At 41.8% G+C, this 14,002-nt stretch overlaps 2 protein-coding genes across 3 annotated transcripts in view; one reads left to right on the top strand and one right to left on the bottom strand.

Annotated features, from left to right (window-relative positions):
• LOC104956493 (small G protein signaling modulator 3-like) overlaps nucleotides 1-3,964 on the top strand; it is an 8,645-nt gene extending 4,681 nt beyond the window's left edge. The window contains exons 2-12 of the mRNA XM_010783973.1: nucleotides 178-306; nucleotides 1,207-1,362; nucleotides 1,475-1,529; nucleotides 1,630-1,679; nucleotides 1,840-1,992; nucleotides 2,074-2,144; nucleotides 2,424-2,472; nucleotides 2,597-2,682; nucleotides 2,806-2,928; nucleotides 3,266-3,326; nucleotides 3,466-3,964. Of these exons, the coding sequence (XP_010782275.1) occupies nucleotides 178-306; nucleotides 1,207-1,362; nucleotides 1,475-1,529; nucleotides 1,630-1,679; nucleotides 1,840-1,992; nucleotides 2,074-2,144; nucleotides 2,424-2,472; nucleotides 2,597-2,682; nucleotides 2,806-2,928; nucleotides 3,266-3,326; nucleotides 3,466-3,549 (1,017 nt within the window). The 3' untranslated portion in view covers nucleotides 3,550-3,964. The remainder of the gene's footprint in view (nucleotides 1-177; nucleotides 307-1,206; nucleotides 1,363-1,474; nucleotides 1,530-1,629; nucleotides 1,680-1,839; nucleotides 1,993-2,073; nucleotides 2,145-2,423; nucleotides 2,473-2,596; nucleotides 2,683-2,805; nucleotides 2,929-3,265; nucleotides 3,327-3,465) is intronic.
• Nucleotides 3,965-5,400: 1,436 nt separating this feature from the next.
• On the bottom strand, nucleotides 5,401-11,784 carry gtpbp1 (GTP binding protein 1). 2 transcript variants are annotated; one of them, XM_010783965.1, is made up of 13 exons: nucleotides 11,383-11,784; nucleotides 9,689-9,800; nucleotides 9,401-9,581; nucleotides 9,101-9,284; nucleotides 8,815-8,979; nucleotides 8,402-8,525; nucleotides 8,108-8,222; nucleotides 7,882-8,026; nucleotides 7,608-7,790; nucleotides 7,192-7,327; nucleotides 6,715-6,893; nucleotides 6,309-6,416; nucleotides 5,401-5,878 (listed from the first exon to the last, which is right to left on the bottom strand). In XM_010783965.1, the coding sequence occupies exons 1-13, from the start codon at nucleotides 11,575-11,577 to the stop codon at nucleotides 5,753-5,755; spliced, it is 1,953 nt and encodes a 650-aa protein (XP_010782267.1). In that variant the 5' UTR covers nucleotides 11,578-11,784; the 3' UTR covers nucleotides 5,401-5,752. The 2 variants fall into 2 exon arrangements, with proteins under 2 accessions (XP_010782267.1, XP_010782266.1); XM_010783964.1 differs by having other exon boundaries at nucleotides 6,309-6,470; nucleotides 11,383-11,783.
• Between the last annotated feature and the right edge of the window lie 2,218 nt (nucleotides 11,785-14,002).

The following is a 14,002-nucleotide window of genomic DNA, read 5'->3' as shown; positions in this document are numbered from 1 at the left end:
TCACCTGTCTGTCTCCCACCTGTCTCTCACCTGTCTCCCACCTGTCTGTCTCTCACCTGTCTCCCACATGTCTGTCTCTCACCTGTCTCTCACCTGTCTGTCTCCCACTTGTCTCCCACATGTCTGTCTCTCACCTGTTTCCCACCTGTCTCTCACCTGTCTCTCACCTGTCTCCAGTGGAAGAGTGGTCCAGTGGTCCAGGTGGGCTGGACGGTGAGTGATGAGCTGCTATTGGTTCAGGAGGACGGATCGGTTCTGACCTACGACGTCTTCGGGACCTTCAAGAGACACTTCAGCATGGGACAGGTAACTAGTCCTTAACAAGTCTTTAACGAGCCCTTAATGTGTCCTTAACGAGCCATTACCTTCCGCAGGAAGTGGACCGGTCAGAGCATCCAGTCCATCCCCAAAATAAACACATTTTGTAGACCCTATCCCTCCGTAGTCTTTCAAGTAGGAGGCGTTCTCCTCCGGTTTGCAGGCACTCGGCCCGTCCACACACAGGCATGAAAAAAATCTTTCAAAGCTTCACTTGAATGGGGTGATGTAGAAGATTTTTAATCTTTGCCAAACTGCATTGTGGGGAGCGGAGCATGGCTTTGCAAGCATCGTGAGCATCAAAAGTTGAGCAATGTTCAACTTTTGATGCTCCCGATGCTTGCGAAGCTGGCATCAGCCAATCAAATCCTGTTTATGCAAATCCCGCCAGTACAAGCGCAGCCAATCAAACCGCGTGCAAGCTGGGAGAGCCAGACCGCAGTTCATTTCCTCATATTCCAAACGAGATATTACGGTAGCAAATCACCCGGTTCTTTACGACCAGAACTATTTACCGGGATACAAACCGGAGGAACCAGGCATGGAGGGAGGTGGCAGAGACAGTGGGTGAAACTGGTAGGTTTTCGCCTGTTTGGAGAGTTTATATCCAGTTTACTTCGTTTTAACATTGCTATTGCTTGTATGTCGGGGGCGGGAGATTCATGTGATTGGTTGTTGGTCGCGTTGCTCGCAAAAAATCGCCAAGCTTCAGACACGCCCAGCTTCAAGATTTTTTGATGCCTGTAGTGTAGACGGGCCGTAATGGCTTCTCATGGAAAATGTATCGAGCAAAATAACAGGAGAATTGAAGGGGGTCTCCCGTTACTTCCTGGCGTATTCATTTCTATCCATCACATTTCTATAACCAAACTTCTCCCTTCTCTCTAGGAGCTGACTCCTGACTACTCCATGGAGAGCCACCAGCGAGACCATGAGAACTTCCTTGTAGTTTCTCGCACCAGACGGAGACGGGCTAAGGCTCTGCTGGACTTCGAGAGACACGACGACGACGAGCTGGGGTTCAGGAAGAATGACATCATCACTGTGAGTCATGCCCTGCTCGATGACTCACAGAAACCAAAAAAAAAGCTTTCTGTGGTTTCTAACCTTTCGCTCTGAATCTGATACAGCTGTACTTTCCATCTTTCCCCTTCAGATCATCTCGCAGAAGGATGAACACTGTTGGGTTGGAGAGCTAAATGGCCTAAGAGGTGTTTGGGTTTTTTCTTAAGCATCAGCACCGTGTTGAATCTCTTTGTTTCTATATACTGTTACAGCTTATTGACATTTTTCTATTGCATTATGTCACAGGTTGGTTTCCAGCGAAGTTTGTGGAGATCCTAGATGAAAGAAGCAAAGAGGTATGGAATCAGTTAATTACCCGCTTAATGAGAAAGGATGTTTTTATGCTTACTTTTAGACGAGTATTTTAATGTTAACTCCATGTTGTTCCTTCCTTCTGCTCACCTTCAGTATCCTAAAAATTATTATCCGATTTTTGCTCTTTGTGTCTGTCCTCAGTACTCATTAGCAGGCGATGACTCTGTGACGGAGGCAGTGACGGACCTGGCCCGGGGGACACTGTGTCCGGCCCTGAAGGCCATCTTTCAGCACGGGCTCAAGAAGACATCTCTACTGGGAGGGCCCTGTCATCCTTGGTTATTCGTTGAAGAGGTAGGAGATTAATATTTTCTTTTTAATATTGCAGATGTATCAAACTCACCATTGGACTAATCCCTTTCTCTTTTCTCTCAGGCGGCCAGTAGAGAGGTAGAGAAAGACTTTAACTCTGTCTACTCCAGACTGGTGCTGTGTAAAACCTACAGGTAAAACCCTTATTTTTAAATAAACATTCAAGAGAAATGATTGCCACGAAATGATAATTTGATCAATTACATAACCCCTGTTACCTTGAAAATACAATCTCTCGCTCAAAAAGCTTGGATAGAAACCCAACCGGTTTAAAACCAAACAAACTTGGGATCTAACCCTTTACCTTCAGTTGGAACTAAAGTGTGCTCTGGCAATGGCAAGTGGAATCGGCTTTCAGTGTGTATGCCTGAAGCATAATAAGATAACGACTTGTTCTCTGCCGTATTTACCAGGTTAGACGAAGATGGGAAAGTACTCACACCAGAGGAGCTGCTGTACAGGGTGAGTGTCCTTAACTCAATGTGTAACATCTGCAATTGAGTTTTCTTCAGCTTAATGTGCAGCTTGCCTCTAGGAATGCATGTTAGTAGAAAGTGATTGAGCGCCCTCTGTCTGCTCCTCCCAGGCGGTGCAGTCGGTCAACATGAGCCACGACAGCGCACACGCTCAGATGGATGTCAAGTTTAGGTCTCTGGTCTGCGTCGGCTTGAAGTGAGTTCTCGGGAGAACCGCACACACATACACACACATATGCATGCCTTCAAAATATGCTGTTAACAACACACACACACACACTGGGGCTGTTTGGTTCTTAACGGTTATCTTCTCCATCAGTGAGCAGGTGCTCCACCTGTGGCTGGAGGTGCTGTGCTCCAGCATGGCCGCTGTAGAGAAATGGTATCATCCATGGTCCTTCCTCCGTAGTCCTGGATGGGTACAGATCAAGTGTGAGCTCAGGTAAGAAACACCTGTTTTGATCTCAGATTAGAGCTTATTTCAAGTCAAAGTTGTTGCAGTGGAAAATTCAAGCAAGCGAAAAAGCAGGAATGGCTAAATAGGATAAACCACTGGCAAACGTATTACTCCATTTCCAAAGCTTGCTTGCAATTATAAGTACTTAATACTCCACTACAGTATATTCCACATGTACCGCACATAATCCAGCGGTTTAAACATATTAGTTTATACCCCAGAAGGACTTTAAACAACAAAAAATGAAATTGTGTAAAAATATGGATACATTATTTGTCCAAAAAACCAAACAATAAGCAGTCTACCATTGTTGTCTCCACAGAGTGCTTTCAAAGTTTGCCTTCAGCCTCTCCCAGGATTGTGAGCTACCTGACAAGAAAGAGGTGAGCCCAGCACTTTATTTAATTTCTTTGTTGTGGTTGTATACTTTATTGATTCTTTATATTTTAAATATTTATTTCAAATCTTTGAATATTCTTGAAAAATCTAAATGTATTACTTTTGCTTTTATGTCTTTCCCAGGAGAATGAGCAGAGACCCCTGAAGGAGGGAGTGCAGGACATGTTGGTGAAACATCATCTCTTCAGCTGGGACATCGATGGCTAGACACACACAGAAAACACTCGTCTGAATCCTACTGCGTCCTCCTGTCTGTGTTTATGTGATGTCTCCTTATCTGTCACTTACAGACTGTCAATTATAATTAACAGGAAGTGACTGCTTCAACGCTCACGTCACTGTTCAGCCAGTTCTGAAGCATGTGTGCATTCAAGTGCATACTTTATTTTACTTCTGTAGGAGATTGCACTACATGGTGAAAAACGATATATACTGGTAAAACACTGCAGTGCAGACGAGTCTGTACCCATGAAACTGGAGCTCTCGTGTGTCCAGTACGTATAAAACTCCCTGCTGGACATTCAGCTTTCATAGCTGTGTGCAGGAGTGAGCGTTCACTCTCTTTCATTAGTTGCTACAACAGCAGCGGGTCATCGCCACGAGAAACCCTGGACCTTTAACACGGTATTAAATGCCACATTAACCTTTAAATACCCAGATATTAAGACCAAAACATTCCTAAATATGGAGCTGTAAAGTTACAAATTATTTTTGAGAGGGATGTTAGTTACCTCAAATATCATGAACTCTACAAAATATTTCATTAACTACTAAATGTTGCACATGCCAAGTAAAGCCTTTTCAAATAGTTATACAAGATTATGCCTGTATGTGTGCTACCTTATCAGTGGTAGTGAAGTCTGCACTCGTATGACAAAAATGTAAATGAGGCGGATAAATACTTTTTTGTGCTACAATCTATAAATAAATGTTAAATAGCCTATACAGTAATTTGTTATGTTTTTGTATATACGTGAATATATATTTTGCTTGTGACGAAATGTGCCCTTGCGAGTTTATCATTCTTACTTACTGATTACCTTTAGTTCTGACTTAACTGCACATACATCAGGAAACAGGGACATTTTTGGGAATGTATTTATTCAAACTGTTGAGCGTTCATGATGTTCCACTGTATGAGGGGACTGGAGAATTATGATGTACTAATTCAAGTTGCAAAACATTTTCCTTTGCATCATACAAAGGATGTTGGATTTACATGAACTGTCTCTTCCCCATGTGCAGAACATTCAATGAGCTTGGCGTTTTGTGATCAGTCATTGTAGCTTGTGTAAAACATATTGTCAACAATTACAAATGTAATATTGTCTGGGTCTGTAAAATATGGAACTGAGGACTGCACAGCTCTCCTCTTAATATTGAAGAAGACTAAGACCAATCCATCCTTATTTTTTCACTTTAACAAATCAAATCCATAGTATTAAAATTGTATAATATATATTTTGCTGAAAATGGACATAGAAAAAGCCACACTGTTGAAGGTTCAGTAAAGCCTGTTTATTGATGGTCAGTTTTTTAGAGTGTATTTAAAATGTCACATGTAAACAGCGACAGGCCATAACGCATGGGGTACTGGAGTAGCACTGCGAGTACTGCATGTCTTATAATCATGAGGAGTGACAGGACGATGTGCTGTATTTGTTTGTACTAACACTATTTGTATAACGTTTCTAACGTGGCTGACTGACAGTGGAAGTATGATGGATTCTGCTGAATCTGAGGAGTGCAAGTGAGAGCAGAATGAAGACCATCAGAGCGAGCTTTCTGCATGTATGCCAAATAAATACCTGACAATTATAAAACGCTAACAGCTTATATTTTCAATATATCTGGAGATAAAACCCTATGTGCCCTCTGCTACATTCATTTCTGATTTGCATACATTTTGTACAATTCCATCTTTCCAATTGGAGCACAACTACAAGCTCATTTACATATGCAGTATAAATAGTACATTCATTGTTTTTCATTGCAAATACACACGGAATGCACGGAGGAGTTTCACGTATAGCTGCTCATGCCGATGCTGGAACTGTTCAGGGGTTTGGCCTCCTTCCCTTGCCATTGACATCGAGCCAGAAAAATAAATTGTCAATTTCATAGAGGCATAAACGATGGGTTAAATGAAATCAAACATCCTGAGTGAGGCTTACCTCAAAAACCACACTGCTATCAATCACCCAAACTCGTTAAAGAAAAGCAAAGGCAGCTGATGATAAAATGCATTTAGGGACACACCCCACTGTGTACCCTTTCTAAACTATGACCTGGTGTCAAGAGGCAAGGAGTGATGAGACTGAGGAGTGTCTCGCTCCAAACGTCATGGTTTGTGGAATGAAGACACTAGGTGGTGGAGGGATATTTTAGAGGGAGGTTTGGGGGGGTCAATTCAGGAGCCTCCTGTTCCTGACGAGGAGGGGGCTGCTGTGTTGTTGCTGCTGCTGCTGCTGCTGTTCTGGCCTTTTCCTTTGTGCCTCTGGCCGCCCCTTCTCCTGCCACCTCCTCCAGACTTTGGCTGCAAGGGAGAGATAAGGAGAACACTCGATAAGGCACCTCCATGTTATTTACTCACAATGTATCAAGATCACCCGGCTATGAACTCAACTATCTTGCTTTAGTCAAAACACAACCTCCACCAGTGTTCTTGTTTTAGTTTGAATCGACCTATGTTACCTTGTTCTCTTTGTTGCCCTCCTTTATCTGAGGGTCTTCATCCCCCTCTCCCTTTGGAAGCCAGCCACGCAAGCAAAGTGGGGTTGGGTGGGTTAAAAATAATAGTGATGAAGTAATGAGTGAGCGTGAGTGGTGGATAAGATAAAGCAAGAACATAACCAAAAGGAAGGAGGACACAATGCAGTTAGAACAGAGCTGCAGTGTTAAGGCAAGTTTACAATAAGAGATTCACTACCTCACTAAATAGCACTTTATAAAGTAGTATGTCTAACCGATTGTGTTTCGTTTGGGCCAGCTGACTGTGATATCGTTGGAATATCGTCCCCGGTTGCCGTGGTGCCGTCCTCTCTGCGCAGCGGTGCTTTCTTTGTGGACTGCATCTTGATTTGGGGAGGTTTGGAATTTGATGGTAAATTATTGGTAGATTGCAGCAGCTGAAAAGAGTGAGAGTCGATATAAGAGTCTGAAGAAGACTGTTTTAAAAAAAGTCGATATATTAAAAGTGTAATGTGTTGACGTTGGTTGTTGTCTTTAAAAAATCGAATAAAAGTCGATATATTTTAGCCTGATGCCATCACCAAGAGAAGATATCAGGTTGTTCATTCCATCATTGTAAAGGAGAAAGAATACACATATTATTCCTTAAATGTTCAGTTATGTGCCCTCACACTGCTTTACCTTAGTGATGGTTCCCACAGCCTTGGTGCGCCCCTCCCTGAACACCAGCCTCTGGTCGCAGTGCAGGTACTCGGGGGTCTTTATGAAGCGGAAATGGACCGAAGCCTTGTCCCCTGTCCGTAAGCAGTCTCTGTTCATAGACAAGATGGTGGCAGTCTGCCTTATGCTGCCACAGTGGACTGAGTGGACGGTAAGCAGAAGGAAAAGAAACGTTAACATTTTGTTTCTTATTAAAGAGTCACTTAACAGGAACTTATTGCTTAAGTGTTTCTTTGAGAGGGTGTTGAGAAATTGCCCTGTCCTCCTATATAATCAAATATTATTCTTGATGACATCTTTTTAAACAAGCAAAACGTAATACATATTCAATGTTGGCTACTAATCTTGAAGGCAATTAAATGCTCAGTAAATATTTTAAAGCTGCTTTGGAAACCCACAAAAACTCCCTGTCCCTTCTTCCACACCATTGTTACCCACCCATGGCCTGGTATCTGGGGGATATTGTAGTGGGATGATGCAGTACCAGGATCTCAGCCTCAAACTCCCAAGTGGCCTGTGGGCAGACCTTCGGGGAAACCATCACCATGCCCTTCCTGATGGTCGAACGCTTGATCTATACAAAGGGGTACGGATTACATAAGAACCAGACAGAGGAATAACATCAGAGGAATGTCAATTTCAATTCAAGACTGTTTTAATTATTTCTATAAAAACATTTCTTAAGATTGCATTTTTTTTGAGCTGGAAAAGATGGAAAAAATAATGGAAAAAATGATACATTTGACCATTCAGGTTTTATAAAACCTTTCCCCCAAAATATACAAATACACAGTTTGAACAGCCAGTTAATTAAACCAGACTTTAAAAAATGCACTCCCAGATTTCCCCCTTACCTTTTTGAGAGCGAATGAGGCAGTCTGGCCCCCTCTGACCTCCTTCACAGGCATTCTCTTGCGGTGGATTGATTTCACAGCGATGGGGATGAAGCTGCCTAAGGGGTCCGGCCCTAGTAGCATTGTATCATTCAGTCGTATGAGTCCACGTAAAGTAGTGCCAGAAACTACTGTTCCCACTCCCTGCGGCATAAAAACAAAACCGGTGTTAACATTAAAATGTGGTAACGGTTGTCATGTGTTAGGTTAAGTGATTTGTAACTGGGTAACTTACCGGTACAGAGTATGTGTCGTCTATCTGAAACTCAGCGGGCTGGTCGTCTCTGTAGGACGTCCTGGAGGAGAGCAGGTTGAGAAACATCTTGAGCAGGTCCATGTTCTCCCCGCTAACATTGGAGATCTGAAAGATTGGACACATCCTGGGGAGGACAACACAAACATGTGAGAAAAGTTCAACTGTTTCCCTCTTACTCTGAATCTGGCCAGGATAGTCTTTGTACCTCTCTGAACTGAAGTTTGAAGCAGTGACTATTACATCATCCTTGTTCTGTACGAGGACGGGTATCTTCCTACAGCCGGGCGACTTCAGTAGCCTCTGGAGCAGCTTCAGTGTCTCTGTTAGGAGCAAAGGATCACAACAAGTTTTTTTTAAGTGTTTTTAAAGTCGGGTACTGTACAACATTTTCATTCAAAGCTACGCCAATCGACACACACTCACTTAACTCATCCTATTGTTACATTGTGTTTTCAGATGTAAGAAAAAAACACATTTCAGAGTTAGGAAAGAGACTGACCTTGCAGTATGTTGGCCGGACACATGTCTATTTTGGTTACCACTACGAACACAGGCACATTCAGGGCTAAGGCCAGGCCCAGGTGCTCTTTGGTCATCCCTACGATACCTGCATTACTGCCCACCTGGCGAGGCAGGGAGAGAGAAAAATCTTTGTCTATATTTTAATAAAAGAAATAAGCAAAAAGGGTATTTGTTGTACAATGTAGACACTGAGACATTTTACATTTGGGTAAATTATAAATCTTGTAATGGTTTCATCCAAAGTTGACATTTTGAACTGCTTGTGTAAAGATAGAAACAAAACATGCAGGCAGATACTTTCATGTTTTTGTAAAGATGTGGCACACATTCATGATATTCACCAGCATAATAACATCATAATATTTCCTCCTTCCTGATCCCCCTTCTCACCATAAGCATGCAGAAGTCCGGCAGGTGTCCGGTCATCCCAAACACGGTGGTCTTGAGGTATTTCTCATGTCCGGCCAGGTCTATAAAGGTAATTACTTTGGAGGACTTCTCACAGATTTTAGTCCAGTCCAGGCTCCCACCATGACTATCTGGTTTGTTCACCACCTAGGGGCACACAAGTATGATTTCATTTAGAATGATAATGCTATTGAAACTTAATTTAACTCAATCAAACTAGCTATATTTCTGATGCTTAAACAACCATTCTTTCAGAAGCCCCTCTCACCTGTCCCTCCTGGTCGAAGCCCAGGATATCGTTGCCCACGCTGCTCGTCCTGCCGCTCTCCATCTCGTGTTTGTGTCTGAAGAGCTTTTGCCGGGCAAATCCCCTGCCATTGTCCAGCTCGCCATGCGTTAGCACTCCCAGCAGAGTACTCTTACCAGCATCCACATTACCCACGACTGCAACCCTGAGAAAGAGAGGGAAAGACATTTTAACCAATGTAGTGACAAAGAAAGGTGTTGTTATGTCAATGGACATAATTGCAATCATGTCCCCTTTTTATTTTGAACTTTGACCACTCACCTGACCTCAAGGAAGTCCAGTTCACCCACACGCCGGCGGATCAGATAATCGCGCACCAAACCGGCAGCCTCATTTCGCTCCCGGAGCGTAATGAGATCAGCATCCACCTGCTGACACATGGAGCGAACTGTGGCTACTGAGGCCTCCATATCTTTCTCATCCAGACCCCAGTCACCCCCATCTACAACAGAGAGACACAGTAGACAGTTTAACAAGTGGACCCTATGATTTGTACAGGTTGTATCAACTGTTTTGGATTAACTGAAATTTAAAAAGGTATTTTCTCACCTGAGCCCATCCCGACCACATAGATGGTCTCCCCACATCCCTCTTCCATCCTGTCCCGTAGCTGGCGAAGTAACGAGTCATACTGCTCTCCATTTGGGCTAACGAGTGCCAGCTGTAGGGTTGGTGCGTTCAAGGGAAAAGGAAACAGAGAACAAGTGGTTGTTGCTCTTGTTAATCAAAGCAGATCCTTTATCCAATGAGTTGCAAAAAGTCATGCACTTTTGGTGATTGCTTAAAGTGAGATTGTTTTCATGAGAGACAGTGACAGGAATTAAAAGTAAACATCGATTGGGACCATTTTCTCTCAGTTATGACAACTCTTATAATTACTATGTGATTTTCAGTAAAACGTAAACCAAGGGGGAATGGCCTAATCAAGAGTTGCCCTACACACAAAATGCAGCTGTCTTTTTTCCCATGAAACACTTCAAGGTTACATATGAGACACAATATTGACTAACTAAGATTAGGATAGTAACACAAGTCAAATACAAACAAAAGCACTGCTCATTCTACTTCAGCACACATGTTAAGGCATGTTGAGCTGTTTATACTATGTTACAATTAAAAAGGATAGTAATTATTGTATTGCCGTATGTGAAAAATGTGCCTTCCTATTGCAGAACTGTGGTTTAATTGCTTATAAAAACTCATAACATTGGATAACAGCCACAATTGAGAAAAATATAAATGTTATGCAAATGTACATTGTTTGTTTACTACTAAGAGAAACAGTACACTTAAGTGTCCCTGAGACTCCTGGTTATGATGGTGTTATTAATATTAAAGAATATGAAAAAACAGGTTATTGATATAAAGCTAATTGATGGAGCATGGATCAAGGTTTCTATATTATTGTGCCAAAAGTGTGATGTCAAATGAATAATATCAAAAGAAGTCAATAAAAGTATACTAGAAAACTATTCAGAGCTAGACCCAAGCAGAATACATTGACAGGAGCCAAAGGAAGAAGGGACTGCACCTGATGCAATCCTGAGCAATCTGCTTGAGGGTCATGTTACACCATTGTAATGTGAAATGTGACCCTGGACACAAACCTAATTACTGTTGCCCTCATACAGGTCTACATCCATGTAAAACTCATTTGACAGGTCTTACTACTTAGTCTACCCTATTTATTTTTCTTAGGCGTTCTTGCTGGTAAAGGTCCAGCAGGCAAGCCTGACCTTTATCTTGTTATCTTCTGTATTTCATCATTGTATGTGTTTGAATTGGGTTGACACAGCACGTCAAGCCAATGTTATGGTCTGTTTGACAACACAGTCTTACACGTTGCTCTGCCTTGCTTTAAACAGTAGCAGAAACAACATATATGGTTGTCCAGACATGTTTTGGCAGCATATGGTGCAATGAAAATGTGTTTCGACTGATTAGTAATTCATGTACTGTTAGCGTTAGGTCAGGTTGCTACGTGCCAAAGCATCAGCTGGGGCTAGCGTTAGCCACAACTAGCTACTTTACCATCAGCAAAAGCAATAACATTACCCTGAGTCCAAAAAGTCAGTCGTTTATACTATAGGGTACTAAGGGTACTGAGTAATTGCAGATTGGAGCAGCATTATGTTTGGTAATAACATGGTAGTTCATGCAATAAACACATCATTTATTTCATTCATTCATTTACCAGGAGCCGCTAACGTTAGCCTTACACCGCTATGACAGCCAGGGCCTACCTTGTTGGTGAAGTCAACAGGACGGTCCTCGGGCTCGCCATTGAACATGTCCCCGTCATCGAAGCACTCATCCCCGGCGTCGTCCTCGCATCCTCCCCGGTCCGGAGCAAATATGCTCGCAGGGACCAAAGCATCAGCCAACGCTATGGCGCATGGGGTTAAACCTGGCTCATGAGCCGCTGCTATTGATGCCATCTTATGTCAGCGTTGCAGAGATAAATGTCAACCTGTTCCAATTGTTGTGATGACTGCTGGCATCAAATCCGCATAGAAGCAATGAAAGACCCGGCAAGCTCTACAAGCTACAGCCACAACATAGATAAGGTCAGTCAAACTGTCTCCTCACTTTAGCCATCCTCTGCTTATTTATATGTTGTTAGTCGGCAACTCCGCATTCAAACCATTTAAAAATCAAATATCCACCAGCACCTTATCAATATTCATGAGGGAGGTGTGTGTGTGTACAGGCCTTTTTACTTCTTATCACCAATAGTAGTAAAGTAAATATGAATATGTTAGCAGTGTGCCAATAGCAGTCAGGGGGCTGTTCATATTATTACAAAGTGGACCCGTCCCTCTGAAGCAGGGCGGGTTATGTTTGAAATGGTGTAATCAGAGTGTAACACTCATGTAGCCTAATGCTGATGTAATAATGAAAACAATAATACACATAATTTCCCTGTGCCTGAAATGTTTTTTTTTAGCTGTGAAACATTAACTCTCCTGCCTTATGAGTTTGCTTTGACTGAAATAGAAAATACGTTGACAACAGTTTGATAACTAAAAAAAGTGTATAATAAAGAAATATTAAATAAATAATAGGAATTCCTCTTACACCAGCAAGAGTGCCTTAATCATTAAGAAAGTAAACAGCACTAGGATATTATAATTTACTAAAAGTAACTAGAACTGCCAAATAAGAGAACATGATGTAAACCATGGTTGGGAAAGCAATTCAAATTTGTGTCTTGGCGGGTCAAATTTCACATTACATTGGTATTGCATTTTCAGAAAGCAGATTACCCAGGGTTACATCAGAAAAGTATTCCTATTAACCTTTGGCTCTTATATCAATTTCATCGATTTTTGTCCACCTCTGATAAACTGTGCAATATACTTTGATACACTTTTCTATGTTTACATGTGACATCTGTGGAAATGAAAATGGTGACGTTAACCTTGTCTTTCTACCCTTTAACAATTGGTATCCTGAAGTACTGTAATCCTTGAGGAAACAGATACTTTAATGTTACACTGAAGTGTTTTATAATCTTTGAGAAAACAGTGCAGGAAGAGTGGGGGAGTCTATGGGAGTCTATGGCTTCAAATCTATGTGGTATTGAGTTTACTGTATGTAAGTTGCTTTGGATAAAAGCGTCTACTAAACAATATGCAATAAACAGCCTTTTCTTCTGTTCTACAAATACCAATTGGACCTGCTTGTGAGTATTAATAACACATCCCAAACAGTTACATTTATTTAACAAAATCAACTGTAACAAATCTGACATATTTTCTAGTGATTGTGTTAAATAATGTCAGGTCAGACAATTAGACTCAGGTTCGGATTGTAAAAATGTAAGTAGCATGTTGGATAAAACATATCTGAATGTTACGTGTGAAGTGTCAGTGCTCTTTTACTTTCGATTTCTTAAAAATTAAAAATACACATATGCATCATCAGTCAACCATCAAATGTATTGCAGTTGCCCTCTGTGACCACTGGAGGGCAGTGGAAAATAATATTTCTAAATATACTCAGGTTAAAACTAAACAATGTGTGTGTGTGTGTGTGTGTGTGTGTGTGTGTGTGTGTGTGTGTGTGTGTGTGTGTGTGTGTGTGTGTGTGTGTGTGCGTGTGCGTGCGTGTGTGCGTGTGCGTGTGCGCGTGTGTGTGTGTTCTTCTTCCTGTGAAAGGATGGGTTGTGATAAGATCTGCTGACTTTCTGAAGACTTGTCTTGGGATAAGAACACAAATGAGATCTCTGTGCCATATTGAACTTTTGATCCAAGAACTACTAAGATCTACTTGTGGCTACCCATATTTAATATTCCCAGACACATCATGTTCCTAGATTCATCTACAGTTGATGAAGCTTTTATCAGGCCAAGGTTTGCCGAGAAGGAGTTAAGTGTAGGCCCCGCTGTGGCCTGGACACTGCCAAATCCTTGAATTGCAAATGCCAGAGCTGAGCTAAGTTCCACGGATGTGTAATTCCAAGCTGGAGTGTAATTGTGAATGTGTCGTCAGTGAACATAAGTTAAAACAGATGGCATGTTAGAAACAAATGTCATCAGAGTGTTGACCAGCGGACATGATTATAAACACTTCATTACCCTAAGGCCAACACTCTTGCATCCTTCAAAATAGCTCTCAAAGCTCCCTTATTCACTCTAGCTTTCATCATCATCTGATTTTGTGTAAAGCATCTTTGAACATGAGGAAAAGCGCTATAAAAATCTACGCGTATTATTATTATTATTATTATTATTATGAATCCAGATGTGGAAACTGTCAACTCTGAACCATACTGGGTGGGGTACTGTAGTTTTGAAAAAATTGATAATTGTAGGGTCATATTCTTACAGAAGGTCTTTCTCTATCAAACAAACCCTATGA

Source organism: Notothenia coriiceps, unplaced genomic scaffold (assembly GCF_000735185.1).
Source record: "Notothenia coriiceps isolate Sejong01 unplaced genomic scaffold, NC01 NC01_scaffold00026095, whole genome shotgun sequence".
Taxonomy (NCBI): domain Eukaryota; kingdom Metazoa; phylum Chordata; class Actinopteri; order Perciformes; family Nototheniidae; genus Notothenia; species Notothenia coriiceps.
Note: the sequence above shows the minus strand (reverse complement) of the source record. Positions and strands in the feature narration are given on the sequence as shown.

Coding starts and splice junctions, on each gene's coding strand:
- gtpbp1 (XM_010783964.1), bottom strand. CDS start 11,577: ATGGCATCAATAGCAGCGGCTCATGAGCCAGGTTTAACCCCATGCGCC. Junction 9,285..9,400: donor CTGGACTTCCTTGAGGTCAG/GTGAGTGGTCAA, acceptor TCTCTTTCTCAG/GGTTGCAGTCGTGGGTAATG. Junction 8,980..9,100: donor GCTTCGACCAGGAGGGACAG/GTGAGAGGGGCT, acceptor GTGTGCCCCTAG/GTGGTGAACAAACCAGATAG.